This window comes from Vanellus vanellus (assembly GCF_965231255.1).
Source record: "Vanellus vanellus genome assembly, chromosome: Z".
Taxonomy (NCBI): domain Eukaryota; kingdom Metazoa; phylum Chordata; class Aves; order Charadriiformes; family Charadriidae; genus Vanellus; species Vanellus vanellus.
Genome location: NC_138908.1, coordinates 13075 through 26984, shown reverse-complemented (window position 1 = coordinate 26984; position 13910 = coordinate 13075). Strand labels below are relative to the sequence as shown.

Below are 13910 nucleotides of genomic sequence, written 5' to 3'. Positions count from 1 at the left end.
CAGTCTTGAAATGTAGGATGAGACTCCTTCCTTTTCTGCCAAGATGGGCTTGGGACCTGCCAATCTGTTTCTGCTAGCAAAGACCACAGAAACCCTGAGTAAATCAACAAGATTTCCTGGAAGCCAGCAGAATGAGACTAGTTTATGTCAGCAGCAGATCTCCATTTTATTTTTCTCCAGGACCTTGCTATAAAGCTCTCAAGAGGGTAGTCTTACAACTTCTGTGACCAGATGAGGTTACCCCTTCATTTGCACTGGGGATTGGGAATGAATGTCTGGCAAATGTGCTGGAAGTAGAGTGGTTTGGGAACATTCCTCCTTGGCCATCCTTTGCAAAGTCAGGGAGGGCCCTTGACGTAGCACAGAAAGGCAGGAAATCTCCCCCAGCCAGTGGGAGATGCAATTAGCTCTGTTAATCACTGGCACAATGAAAGCAGATTCTCTGTAATTGGTTTTGCCTCAGGTCATAGGCAGCTTAGCTGAGAGGAATCAGTTTTTCTTTAATTATCTGCCTACTGTGCATTGCCTGATCCCAGGGAGCACAGGCACAGCAGGGTGGGCTGCGGAACCCAGACATCTTGTGGGAGTGGTGGGGAGATCAACCAGACACTGCCTGCTTGCTTGATCCTCTCTAGGCATCACTAGCAACTGTGTCCATCTCTGATGGTATTCCTGACACTTGAAGAGTGGCTCCTGAAAGCACTGCTGGCTGCCTGCCATGGGCTTGGCTGGCTGAAGCCCATATGGTGCAGATGGCGCTCAAGCGTGAGGACTGAAAGCCGCGTACACAGTTCTCTGGGTGGGATGGGTCTCAGGCCTGAACCGGCTCCTATCCTTAAAAAGGGCACAATTCAAGTCAACATTCACAGTCATCCATTATCCTGACTGAAACTCATCCACAGCCCAGTTTCCCATGACCTCCAGCTCCCAGAGAGGGGGCTTTGAGGTTAGCATGGGGCCTCTCCAAAGCCATGATTCCTGGCCCTCTCTCAGCCTCTTTGTACCTTTTAAATATTACTGGCCTCCAATGGTCTCTCTGGACTTGTTTGGGAATGGGGGTTGCCTTTGTACAAGATCTTGCATGATGGGGTTCTGTGCTGGGGTGAAGGCTCCTGTGTACAAAACAAAGCAGCAAAGATAAGTCAATTACTAGCTGAAGGAGCAACAAACTGCAGATCAGCATGTTACTGTAAAACTCGGTCAAAGAAAACCTTTTAAGACTTGTTAGAAAGTTTTAGAAGGCAAGCATTCTTTATTGAAGCACTGGATGCACAGCGGATCACTCCTCCTAGCGTGCATGCCATATGTTGCTTCAGACACAGCTTATATACAAAATGACTGTAGAAGATAAGAGGAATTTGCTGAGGCTTTTAGACCTAATGTATCAAGCAGCAGTACAAAAGACAATGGTGCATAATACAGGAGACAGTGCATGATTCAGGAAAGCTAGCAGAGCCAGATACAGATTGACACACAGTCATGTGTACTCTACTGCAATTAGAGAAAAACAGATTATCTATTAAGTCCCATTGTAAATAGATTATCCACAATGAAGGCACTTGGAAGAGTTCAGAGGGGCCAGCAAGGCAACCTCAGCTCCTCCCTGGTGTGGCTATAAGCCTGTGTCCCCAGTGAGAGAGTAGTTTGCTCTTCAGGACTGCATTGTCATGCACACCTCACAGACTGGGAAGCCAGCAGGGTTTGCAGCAGGGGCCGTGATGACATGGCCAGAGCTGTTGAGTTTGAAGCTGTCGTGCTGTGACATGCTTTTAAGTGTTGTGAGGTGTAATCTACAAAAGCAGGCTCTGCTTCATCTGTGCCCATCTGCCCTAGATAGAGCCATATGATGCATTCCCAACCCCAAGACAAGCATCTGATAGCCATTGCTCAGACATAACTCTGACTCCTCAGGCCCATCATTAGTCACAGACCTTGTCGGTAACAGGTGTTCCAAGCACTATTACTTGCAAGAGTTGACAGGCATTGTACAGTTTCTCTGTGCCTTACTATGTAGGGCTGTTCTGTGTCTGCGCCCTACTCTCTGCCTTCTACAGGAAGAGCTGAGGAGGGAGGTTCCTGGTAGGCTGCGTGACTCTCCTCCATGACAGCTATGCTTAACTCGAACTCCTGTTCCCTGCACACATGCCAGTGTTTTGCCTGCACAAAGGCTCCTGAGTTCACACGCTCAGGGCAACCAGACCAGGCAGCTTCCAGGCTGCTCTGCTGTAGTCTTAAGCCCAGGGTGGGGAGAGCTGCCTTCCAGCCCTGGAAGAGCAGTGCCTCGGGTGGTACAGCTCCCTATTGCAGACTCATCTCTGCCATAAGAAACAGCACACTACTGCCTGCAACCTAGCAGGCACTAAAGAGGCACACACTGCTGGAGGCACGACCAGAGAAACTCTGTGCAGGGACCCTCGCAGTTCCCCGACCCCCGGTCAGCCCCCGTGTCTGTGCTTTCAGCCTGCCACAAGCAGGTGCAACCGTGGCCAGCGCCCCTCGGCAGAGACAGGCCGCGAACCACTGTTGCTTCCACAGCCCTACCGGGCCGGGCCGGGCCGGGCCGGGCCGGGCCGGGGGCAGGTTGGCCACCCTACCGCCTGTGAAGGCCCCACCCCCGGAAAGGTTCCACCTACCCGTCGCCGGGAGGACACAGGCTCCCCACTAAAGGCTGCGGCTCGGACGCGCCTCCTTGCGCATGCGCTGCGCTACCACAACCCGCCCCTGTCATGTGATCCGGCCTCCGCCGCCGTGGCCGCGTGTGTCCCTCCTCGCCTGCCGTAGTCACCGGCGCGCGCGGGGCTGCCGGCATGTTCCGTATCGAGGGGCTGGGGCCCAAGATGGACCCGGAGGAGCTCAAGCGGAAGATGCGCCGCGACGTCCTCACCTCCGTCCGCAACTTCCTTATCTACGTCGCGCTGCTGCGGATCAGTAAGTTCTCGGGGCGGGAGGCGGCCGCAGCCGGACCGGGGCCTACGCTCCCGAGGCGGGCCGGGTGGGATCGGCGCGGCCCGGCTTCTCTTCGCGGCCCGTTGGAGCGTCTTTGGCTCTGGCTGGCGCTGTGGCCGCGGAGACGTTGCGGGAGAACTTGCGGGAGAGTCGCGTCCCCGGGGGAGCGGGAGAGGCTCGGCGTCCCGGCGGCGTACCCTGAGGCGCCTGGAATGCTGGGCTTGGGCGAGCAGCAGTGCTGCCGTACTCTTCTAAAGCATGAAAGAATAGGGCCGCTGTCTGTCTTGCAGGCAGTTCCGTAGTGTGTTGCATCAGAGGCTTCCTACTTTCCAGGGTGCATTTCTGTTTAGCAAATGAAAAGTCACGTTTGTGTGTCAACCCCCTCCCCCCCTGCACTGGGTGGTGTCGAAAACTCTGAAGAAGCGGGCATACCCGATTCCCCCTGTGAATCATGCTCCCTCACCTCTTAAAGCAATTGTGCAGGGAGAGAAAGGACTATGTGGGAGGCAGAGGGTGGAATCTCACCCAGAGTATGAATATTTTGTATGCCATGTAAACGTGCTGCAGTTTCATCACAAACTCACTGCAGAGTTCTTGTTATCTTCAGCTGTGTTACGTTCATGCTGCTCTATTTTCTCTTTTTAGCTCCTTTCATCCTGAAGAAGCTGGACAGTATATGAACACTTAAGAAAACTCAGTATATGAAAACATAAAATGGACTGTAGCTGCTTTCCCCGTCTGTTAATTCAATGTTGTGCCAGAGGCAGACATCTGATACTAAATGGTTATAAAATGTTTCATTTAAGTATATCTGATCTGAGACTGATAGCCTAGTTGGGAGTATGGGGAAGATGCCTGTTGTCCCTGCAGATGAATTCCGGTCGCAGAATACTCCCTATTGTCATCAGCAATGACTTGTGATGGAACATTTCTTGCACTGTTTAAAAAAAAAAGTCCATCTCCATTTTGTACGAAGTGTTAAGTGCTAGCAAGTTGCTTTGTTGTGCAGCTTCCTCTAAACTGCCACATGCTACCACTATCAACCTTACTGAACCTGTCTGTTTGAAAAATGAAGTCTTTAATGAATCCAGTTCACAAACAGTTTGATTTGAAATAAATGGAAGAGCAGTTGTATCACTTAACTCTGGTAGTGATTTATTTTTAATAAGCATCACTTAAACTAGAGGTCTTCTGGTCTTATTTCCCCGGCTCCTGTTTTAGGCTTGCTCTTTCCTCAACTTTTAAAAGCAACTTATATTGAGGAAAAGAAAAGGAGGGTGAAAAAGACAAGGCAAAGATGGTTTTTTCAGGTTGCTAAATGTGTACAACTCAGCTGTAAAACATGAACAGAGGAAGAGAGAGGAGAGGGGCCGCCCGGCTTTATCCAATAGGCCTGTGGCAGTTTCCACTTCAATTAGAAACTCCTGGATCTTGAATTTTTGCAAAGTAAAGCAGGAGCAACACCATATTTCTTCTGTGAGCTACTAACTGAATTTTAGCCACAGCAGACTTTTTACAGTGCCTGTTACTGCCTCATACCAGTACTTGTAGTGTTTTGTCATGTTTTGAATTGATCTCTTTTTACCATGAAAAATTGCTGTGTTCCAGTATTTAAGGAGTGTTACTTTACTCAGAGGCCACTTGCAATATTCTTACCTTGTACTGATTATGCTGATGTCAAAATAGGGGGTATTTCCTTAAAGAAGCAGCTTGGTGTGTGAAGAGGGATTGTGATTATTTTCTCTGAAAGGGATTTTGTAAGCTAAATGCTTTTTATGTAGGCTGAAGGGGGCCCCTGCTATTATCGGACCCGTGGGCTGATATTCTAAAGCGTTGCGTATTGATAAATGAAGTGCCTCTTCATAAGTAACTGTCCATTCCCAGGTGCCACACCTCTTAAGCAGATTGCATAAGGTTCAGGCAATTATGCTACACTGTGGATGTGAGCTTACTAGAATCCTAATGTTCCTAGACTTGTTGAAGCTCCTTCTTAGCAAAGGGTGAATTACAGAATCACAGAATTATCAGAGTTGGAAGGGACCTCTAGAGATCATCTAGTCCAACTCCCCTGCTAAAGCAGGATTGCCTAGAGCACATTACTCAGGACTGCATCCAGGCGGGTCTTGAAAATCTCCAGGGAAGGGGACTCCACAACCTCCCTGGGCAGCCTGTTCCAGTGCTCTGTCACCCTCACCGTAAAGAACTGTTTCCGTGTATTTGAACAGAACTTCCTGTGTTCCAACTTGTGCCCATTGCCCCTCGTCCTGTCACTTGGAACCAATGAAAAGAGCCTGGCTCCATCCTCCTTCAACCCACCCTTTAGATACTTGTACGCCATAATAAGGTCTCCCCTCAGCCTTCTCTTCTCCAGGCTAAAGAGTCCCAGCTCTCTCAGCCTTTCCTCATAAGTGAGATGCTCCAATCCCTTAATCATCTTAGTTGCCCTTCGCTGGACTCACTCCAGCAGTTCACTGTCTCTCTTGAACTGGGGAGCCCAAAACTGGACACAGTATTCCAGTTGTGGCCTCACCAGTGCCGAGTAGAGGGGGAGAATGACCTCCCTCGACCTACTGGCCACACTCTCCCCTATGCAGCCCAGGATTCCATTGGCCTTTTTGGCGACATGGGCACATTGCTGGGCCATGGATAATTTACTGTCTACCACAACCCCCAGATCCTTCTCCTCCAAGCTACTTCCCAGCAGGTCAGCCCCTAACCTGTAGTGGTGCCTAGCATTCTTCCTCCCCAGGTGCAGGACCTTGCACTTGTTTTTGTTGAACCTCATTAGGTTCTTCTCTGCCCAGCTCTCCAGCCTGTCCAGGTCGCGCTGGATGGCAGCACGGCCCTCTGGGGTGTCAGCCACCCCACCCAGTTTGGTATCATCAGCAAACTTGCTGAGGATACACTCTGTCCCCTCATCCAGGTCATTAATGAATATATTAAATAAAATAGGACCAAGTATTGACCCCTGGGGGACACCACTGGTTACAGGCCTCCAACTAGACTCTGTGCCGCTGGTCACAACCCTCTGAGTTCTGTCCCGCAGCCAACTCTCAATCCACCTCACTGTCACCTCATCTAGCCCATACTTCCTCAGGTTCCTAATGAGGATGTCATGGGAGACAGTGTCAAAAGCCTTGCTAAAGTCAAGGTAGATGACATCCAGGACTTTCCCCTCATCCAGCCAACCAGTTATAACATCATAGAAAGCTATCAGATTGGTCAAGCATGATTTACCCTTGGTAAATCCATGTTGACCACTTCCAATAACTTCCTGTTCCTCAACGTATTTGGAGATGACATCCAGAATGAGTCGCTCCATTACCTTCCCAGGGACAGAGGTTAGACTAACTGGTCTGTAGTTCCCTGGGTCCTCCTTCTTGCCTTTTTTGAAGATTGGAGTGATGTCGGCCTTCCTCCAGTCCTCAGGCACCTCTCCTGTTTTCCATGACCGTTCAAAGACGATGGAGAGTGGTCTAGCAATAACATCCGCCAGCTCTCTCAGCACTCGCGGATGCATGCCATCAGGGCCCATGGACTTGTGAATGTCCAGCGTGGCCAAGTGGTCTCTGACACGGTCCTCCTCAACTGAGGGAAAATCTTCCTCTCTCCAGACCTCCCCCTTTGCCTTCAGAGTGTGGGATTCATGAGGGACAGCTTTAGCAGTGAAGACCAAAGAAAAGAAGGCATTCAGTAACTCTGCCTTCTCTGCGTCCTCCACCACTAGGGCACCTGTCTCATTCACCAGTGGGCCTACATTTTCCCTAGTCTTCCTTTTTCTATTGATATATTCAAAGAACCTTTTCTTATTGTCTTTAACTGCAGTGGCCAAGCTGAGTTCTGATTGAGCTTTGGCCCTTCTCATTTTCCCCCTACATAGCTTTGTTATATCTTGATAATCCTCATAAGTTGCCAACCCCCTTTTCCAGAGAATGTAAACTTTCCTTTTTTTCCTGAGGTCCAACCAAAGTTCTCTATTTAGCCAGGCTGGTCGTCTTCCCCGTCTGCTCGTTTTTCGAGACAAGGGGATGGCCTTCTCCTGCGCTTTTAAGAGCACCTGCTTGAAGTATGCCCAGCCTTCCTGGGCACCTTTGCTCTTCAAAACTGCCTCCCAAGGGACACTCTCGACCATGCTCCTAAACAGGCTAAAGTCTGCCCTTCGGAAATCCAAGGTGGCAGTTCTGCTGGCTCCCCGCCTTACGTGATCAAGAATTGAAAATTCTATCATTTTGTGATCACTCTGCCCAAGGTGACCTCCAACCTTTACATCCCCCACAAGACCTTCTCTGTTAACAAACAGTAGGTCCAGTAGTGCACTTCCCCTAGTTGGTTCCTTCACCAGCTGTGTTAGGAAGTTGTCTTCCACACACTCCAGGAACCTCCATGACTGTTCCCTCTCTGCTGCATTGTATTTCCAGCAGACGTCTGGGAAGTTGAAGTCCCCCACAAGAACAAGGGCAGATGATTGTGAGACCTCTGCCAGCTGCTTGTAGAATACTTCATCGGCTTCTACATCCTGATTAGGAGGTCTATAACAAACTCCCATCACGATGTCTGCCTTATTGGCCTTCCCCTTAATTTTTATCCATACACACTCAGTGTTGTCATCCACACTGTTAAGTTCCAGACATTCAAAACTGCCCCTAACATAGAGGGCCACCCCACCACCTCTCCTTCCTTGCCTATCCTTTTTGAAGAGTTGGTAGCCATCCATTACAGCACTCCACTTGTGTGTGTCCTCCCACCACGTTTCTGTGATGGCAACTATATCATAGTTTCCTTGCTGTACAATGGCCTCCAGCTCCTCCTGTTTATTTCCCATGCTGCGTGCATTAGTATAGATGCACTTCAGCTGGGCTAATTGTCCTGCCACGTTCTTGGGGGCACAAGCCCTAATTCGCACCTGATCATACTCAGACACTACTGTAGCTACCAAATTATCACTACCCCTCGTGTCTTGGCTGTCACACAATTCACCGTCCCCCACCATCACTGGGACAGGCTGCAAGACCTTGCTAACACTTTTACCCAGAAGCACTGGTACGCTTCTCCCAGGCACCACTTTTGTAATCCTGGTTTCATCCCCATCCCCCTTCAAATGTAGTTTAAAGCCCTATAGATGAGCCCTGCTAGCTCTTGTCCCAGGATCTTTCTTCCTCTTCGGGTTAGGCTTCCCCCACCTGTTGCCAGCATGCCTGGTTTCCTGTAGATGAGCCCATGATCAAAAAAGCCAAAGTTCTGCCAGATACACCAGTCTCTGAGCCAGGAGTTAATTTCCTGACTCCTCCTATTTATCCCCTCGTCAACCCCTGCAAATGGTGAGATAGAGGACAACACTATTTGTGCTCCCGATCCCTTAACCAGCCGTCCCAGGGCCCTAAAGTCATTCTTCATTGCCCTTAGACTTCTGGTACCTACCTCATCACCACCTACCTGAAATATCAGTAGTGGGTAGTAATCTGATGTCTTAACCAGGGAAGGGAGTTTTCTCCTTATGTCCTTAATTCTGGCCCCAGGGAGGCAGCTGACTTCCCTGTGGGATGGGTCCGGTCTACAGATAGGGCCCTCTGTTCCCCTCAGAAGGGAGTCACCTACCACAATTACCTTCCTTTCTTTCTTGGTTGAGGAAGTCCTGAGGCGGCGGGGTGAGTGCCCAGCACTGGGCGCCTCACTGGATGGATCATCCTTTCCATCCTCAATCGCCTGGTCTTCAAATTCCAAAGCCCATACCTATTCTGCAAGGGCAATTGGGATGGTGAGGGGGGCTGCGAGAGGTTCCGCTTGCCTCTCCGGGGAGGGATCTGACTCCACTCCTCCTTATCCCTTAAGTTCTCTCCTTCCGCCTGGTGACAGGAGGGAAGGGGATCAACCACTTCCAATGGAGCCTCTTACTGCTGCCTTGGTCTCAGGGTATGGCTCCACCAGTCTATTTCATTTTCACAGTCTCTGATAGTTCTTAACCTTTCTACCTCTTCCTTCAGTTCGACCACCTGCCTGAGCAGATCATTTACTTGATTGATCACACCGTATGCAGGCGGTGTCACTGGCTCCCTGTGAGAGCAGTGCCAGGCTCCGGCATTCATTGCAGCCCGAAACCTGCACAGCCACATGTTTTCGTGGGAGCTCGGTCTGAGTTCCCACATTCTTTCTCGCAGCAGCTCTTGACCGTTTTGGGGGCATGTTCTTCTCTTGCAGTGGGAGGTGCTGGATCTCTGCCGTCAGCTTCCCGCAAGCCCTGAGCCCGTGCCCCTGCACACCGATGTTCCTCTGCTTGCGTTTGTAACTTGGATATTTGCTGCAAGGTATTGGGGAAATATACCATCTGCCACCTTGCCAAATTATGTCTAAAAAGTGAACCTTTTGTACTTTTGTTCACCCAGATCCCTGCATTTAGCCTCAGGGATGGTAATCCCCTTACCATCCAGATGGACTAGAATGGCACCACGCATTCTTCAGACCTGCTTAGGACAATCCCCTACAACTAAAATGTCTTCTGTACATTGATATACTATCACCCCTTGTTCCTGTGGGACTTGTTCTTAATTCCTTACCTAAACGTGATGTGATAATGTAGGGCTATGTTTGAATCCTTGGTGTAATAAGGTAAAAGTGTACTGTACTATGCCACAGGTAAAATTGTACTCTATTCTGCCACAGGTAAAAGTGAATCTCTCTTGATCCTCAGGTTGTAATGGGACCATGAAAAACATAACTTTTATATCCAGGTCAGCCAGCCAAGGATAGGCTGTTCACTCAATAGAAAAAATAAGATCCATTATAGATAGGATGGCAGTGTGTAAAGGTCCGGTATTTTCATTCAGTTGAGGATAACCTACTGCCAAATACTTGATACTGTTAGGCTTATGGATGGCCACATATGGGAGTTATGTGGGGAATGAGTTTTCTGAATAATATCTCATCATTCTAAATCCTGAATATCTCATCATTCTAAATCCTGAATAAGAGAAGTTATGCCTAGTGTGGCATCAGGGTTAGTATGATATTGTCATACATGAATTAAAGCACTTTTAGGTAATTTAGGTGCAGCCTGTAATAGGAAAGTAGTAGACCCCTTGGCTGGTATTTCATCTGTAGAGACCAAGGAGTTCTGGGTCTGACGGTTTGTCACTCAAGTGCCTAACAGTCTTAATAGCCTGTGACTTCAATACATTCATACCCAATATATTTAAGGGTCTGTTGTGTTTTAACCCTGGTGGGGAGCTAAGCCCCCTCCCCCCCCCCCCGCCCAGCTGCTCGCTCACTTACCCCCAGGGGGTGTTACGAGCGAACCAGAAGGGGAAAAGTGAGAAAACACATGGGAAGAGATAAAGACAGTTTAATAGGTAAAGCAGAACTTGTGCACACAAGCAAAACATAAAGAATTCATTTGCTACTTCCCATGGGTGGGCAGGTGTTCAGCCATCTCCAGGAAAGCAGTGCTCCATCACACAATAACAGTGACTTGGGAAGACAAATGCTAGCATTCTGAATGTCCTTCTTCCCACAGCTTTATATACTGATCATGGAATGGCATGGAATATCCTTTTGGCAAGTCAGGGTCAGCTGTCCTGGCTGTTTCTTCCCAACTCCTTGTGCCCTCCAAGCCTGCTCGCTGGTGGGTTGAGGACCAGAAAAGGTCTTGATGGCCCAGCAACAGACAAAAAGCACCTGTGTGCTACCACCACCGTTCCCATCTCACACCCAAAACACAGCACTGCAGCAGCTTCTAGTAACAAAGTAAACCATCTCAGCCCAAACCAGGGCGTAGAGGTGGGAAATAGTGGGGAGGAGCAGAGAAGGGGAGAAAATGCTCACACCCACACATAGCCCAGTCAATGGGGGAGTGGGAGGAGGGACTGTACATCACTGGAAGGATGCATGGCAGAAGGCAAGTACTTTTGTAAGGAAAAAGGTACAAGAAGTGAAAAGAATGGGTGCAAGAATGCAGGTAATAATACTGGGGAGAGACAACAGGCAGATATAGGAGAATAAGAACAGGATAGAAAATAAGGGCCAGCACAATGAATTGCATGCGCAGAGGTGGCACTGTGGAGCTCCTGTCACTGAGGGAGCATCACTCATGCTGAAACACACAGTCATATGAACATAATGTGTGTAATGAATCAGGAGTAACTACATTAACACACACACGCAAGGAGGAGGAAGTTTGACCCAAACAGTAAAAACTAAGTTGGAGAATTGCTATTTGTGAACTGAAGACTTACTCCTGAGGCGCTGGGAAGGAGGAATCGGTATCCACTGCTGTGCACCAGCGCTGCCCAGCTGGGCCCCTGCCACAAGCAGGCCCCTGCACCTTCTGGCAATTTACTGAGTGTCACCAAAACGTGCCCCATGCCACCTGCCGACATGGACCCCAGTGACCTCATCTGGGGTCATTGGCATAGAACTGGCCTAATGACCCTGTGGGAGGTCACAGGTCAGGCCTGGGATCAAGGCAGGGTCACTCTTGGTGGTACCAGGCAGGTGTCAGGGCTCACAGGGGATCAGAGGTCAAATCACTCCCCTCCAGACTGTGCTGACCATCACGTCCCTGAGCCCCATCACCACCAATGGCCTTGACTGTGGCGAGTGCCAGGGGCACTCCCTGTCCCACGCCTTGCTGACATCATGGGTGGGCATGACAGGGGGCTGTCCCCTGTTGCACTGTCAGGGGTCCTAGGCTCTGGGACAGGGGGAGCTGTGGGGGCTCTACCCCTTCCTCAGCGCTGCTTTCATCACCTCAGCTGCCCTGGAGGCTGAGGGAGCCTCCTGTTGGTGCAGGGGCCCTGTAAGGGGTTGGGCTTGGAAGGGGCAGGGCCTGGCCTGTGAAAGCCTGCAGGGACAGGGGAAGGCTGGAGGGGAGGGGGTGGGGCCAGGGGAGGGCGTGGCTAGGTGGTGGGTATAGCCAACTGGCACCATGGCTAAGTGGGCAGGGCCTCAGGGTGAGAGTGTGGGGGGTGATGCACCTGGGGAGACACTTCCTAGGGAAGGGGGCGTGGCCTACAGGGGTGAGCGGGGCCTAATGACGGGAGGCCTTGGAGTGCCTGGTGGAGTGAGCAGAGCCAAGTGAATTAGTGAGCAGGGCTTCCTCTACCAGTGCAAGTGGGGAGGGAAGATGGGCTGTGGGGAGGCGTGTGGCCATCTTGAAAGGGGCAGGGGCTTCTGTTTGAGCACGGTGCTTCCTCATTTAGGACCACCCAGGGAGGGAGGAGGAACTCTGGGGGTGGGGGCAGCCATGTTGGGAGTGGGCATGGACCAGCATGAGGGCCTGACAGGAGAGGGCAAGGCCTGGGCTCTGAGGCAGCTGTCCTGCTGGGGCGGGGCCGCTGAACAATGGGTGGGGCCATGGGGTGGGGCAGGGCAAGACCTACAGTAGGAATCTGTTCCCACTCGGTGTATACTTATGAGTGTGTGCTAAAGATGGAGCAGTGCTCCCAGATGCTATGTCAGATGTGGCTTGCATCCACAACATCACATTGATATAATCACATGACATCACACTTGGGAGAGGCAGAGACGTGGGACTGCCACATACCCCCAGGTCCAGGGACACAGACATATGACATGGTAACACATGATGACATGCCATGGCAGAGGTCATGTCATGGGGCATGACATGACATCACATTGCATCACATGATACCACACTTGGGGAGGGGCCAGGGACTCGGGACTACTGCATAGCCCCACCCCAGGTGGGAAGGAGAGACACAATATATGGTGGCACACCATGATGCACCACAGCAGGGGTGCTGTAACTAGGTGTGGCATCATAAGTGACCCCCACTGATGATGTCAGAGGGAGGCCCTGCCCTATCATAGGCCCTATTGCACAGGAGGAGCACAGGAGGCTGGTGCTCCGTGCCTGGGCCCCAGCCTGTGAGTGCCACTGGGGAGACTGGGGTGGCCTGGGAGGGCACTAGGAAGCATTGGGGTGTACTTGGAAGCACTGGGTGGGCAGCAGGGTGTACTTGGCAGCAGTGAGATATACAGGAATGGGGCTCTGGGCCATACTGGGTCTCTCTGTGCAGCCTTGAATCATCCTGGGAGTCCTGGGTAGGGAACTGGGCCATACTGGGACTCACTGGGAGGCACTGGGCCATACTGGAAGGCAAGGGTCTAGGGATCTGGGCTGTACTGGGAGTCATTGGGAGACTTTGGGCCGTACTGAGATGGTGCTGGACCACACTGCCACTCACTAGGAGGCACTGGTCATACTGGGAGGCATGGATTTGGGGCTCTGGGCCATTTTGGGGGGCATGGGGAGGCTCTGGGCATACTGGGAGGGTCCTGGGCCATATTGGGAAGGAGCTGGGAGGCAGTGGTGCATAGCAGGGAGGGGGGCTCTGGGGCTGTGGGCTCTGCTGGGAAGCAGGGAGAGGCTCTGGGACATACTGGGAGGGGGGGAATGCTGGGGGGGGGCAGCAGCAGGCACTAGTGTGTACTGGTGCTTACTGGTGGGTGCTGGGGAGGGGGAATGTACGCTGCACGCATGCGATGGAGTGGCTGAATGAGAAGCAGGGGGCTGGCTGGTGCTGTTGATGGTAGGAGTGGGAGGACAACCGGGGCGAATGGGGGAAGAAGAGGGACAAAAATGGGAAAAATCACAGAAGGGGGGAAACATGAAAAAAACATGGAAAAAACATGAAAAAGGGGTGAATCAGGAAAACGTGGGAATGCAGGAAGAAATAGGAGCAAAGTTGGGGAAACACGAAAAACAGGGAAATGAGTAAATGGGGAAAAGTAGTGGGGGGACTGGGGGGAAAATGGGGAAAGAAATAGGGGCAAAAATGAGCAAAAATGGGGGAAGGGAAAAATAGGGGGAAAAATGGGGCACAAATGGGTAAAAAGTGGGGAGAAAACTAGGAGAACATCAGGGGAAATGGGGGAAAAAACAGGGTAAAATGGGGCAGAAACATGCAAAACCCAGGGGAAAACAGGAGAAAACTTGGGGTGAAAATGTG

The 13910-nt window shown here is 51.0% G+C and overlaps 1 protein-coding gene across 1 annotated transcript; it reads left to right on the top strand.

Moving 5' to 3' along the window:
- The first annotated feature begins 2749 nt into the window (after positions 1 to 2749).
- Positions 2750 to 4107, top strand: TOMM5 (translocase of outer mitochondrial membrane 5). The gene is made up of 2 exons (XM_082498111.1): positions 2750 to 2928; positions 3592 to 4107. Exons 1-2 carry the CDS (start codon positions 2808 to 2810, stop codon positions 3624 to 3626), a joined length of 156 nt encoding a protein of 51 aa, XP_082354237.1. The 5' UTR covers positions 2750 to 2807; the 3' UTR covers positions 3627 to 4107.
- Positions 4108 to 13910: the final 9803 nt, after the last annotated feature.

Excerpts from the sequence above, each read along its gene's own strand:
- TOMM5 (XM_082498111.1), top strand. The coding sequence starts at position 2,808 with ATGTTCCGTATCGAGGGGCTGGGGCCCAAGATGGACCCGGAGGAGCTC. Across the intron at positions 2,929-3,591 it reads CGTCGCGCTGCTGCGGATCA|CTCCTTTCATCCTGAAGAAG; the intron begins GTAAGTTCTCGG and ends TTCTCTTTTTAG.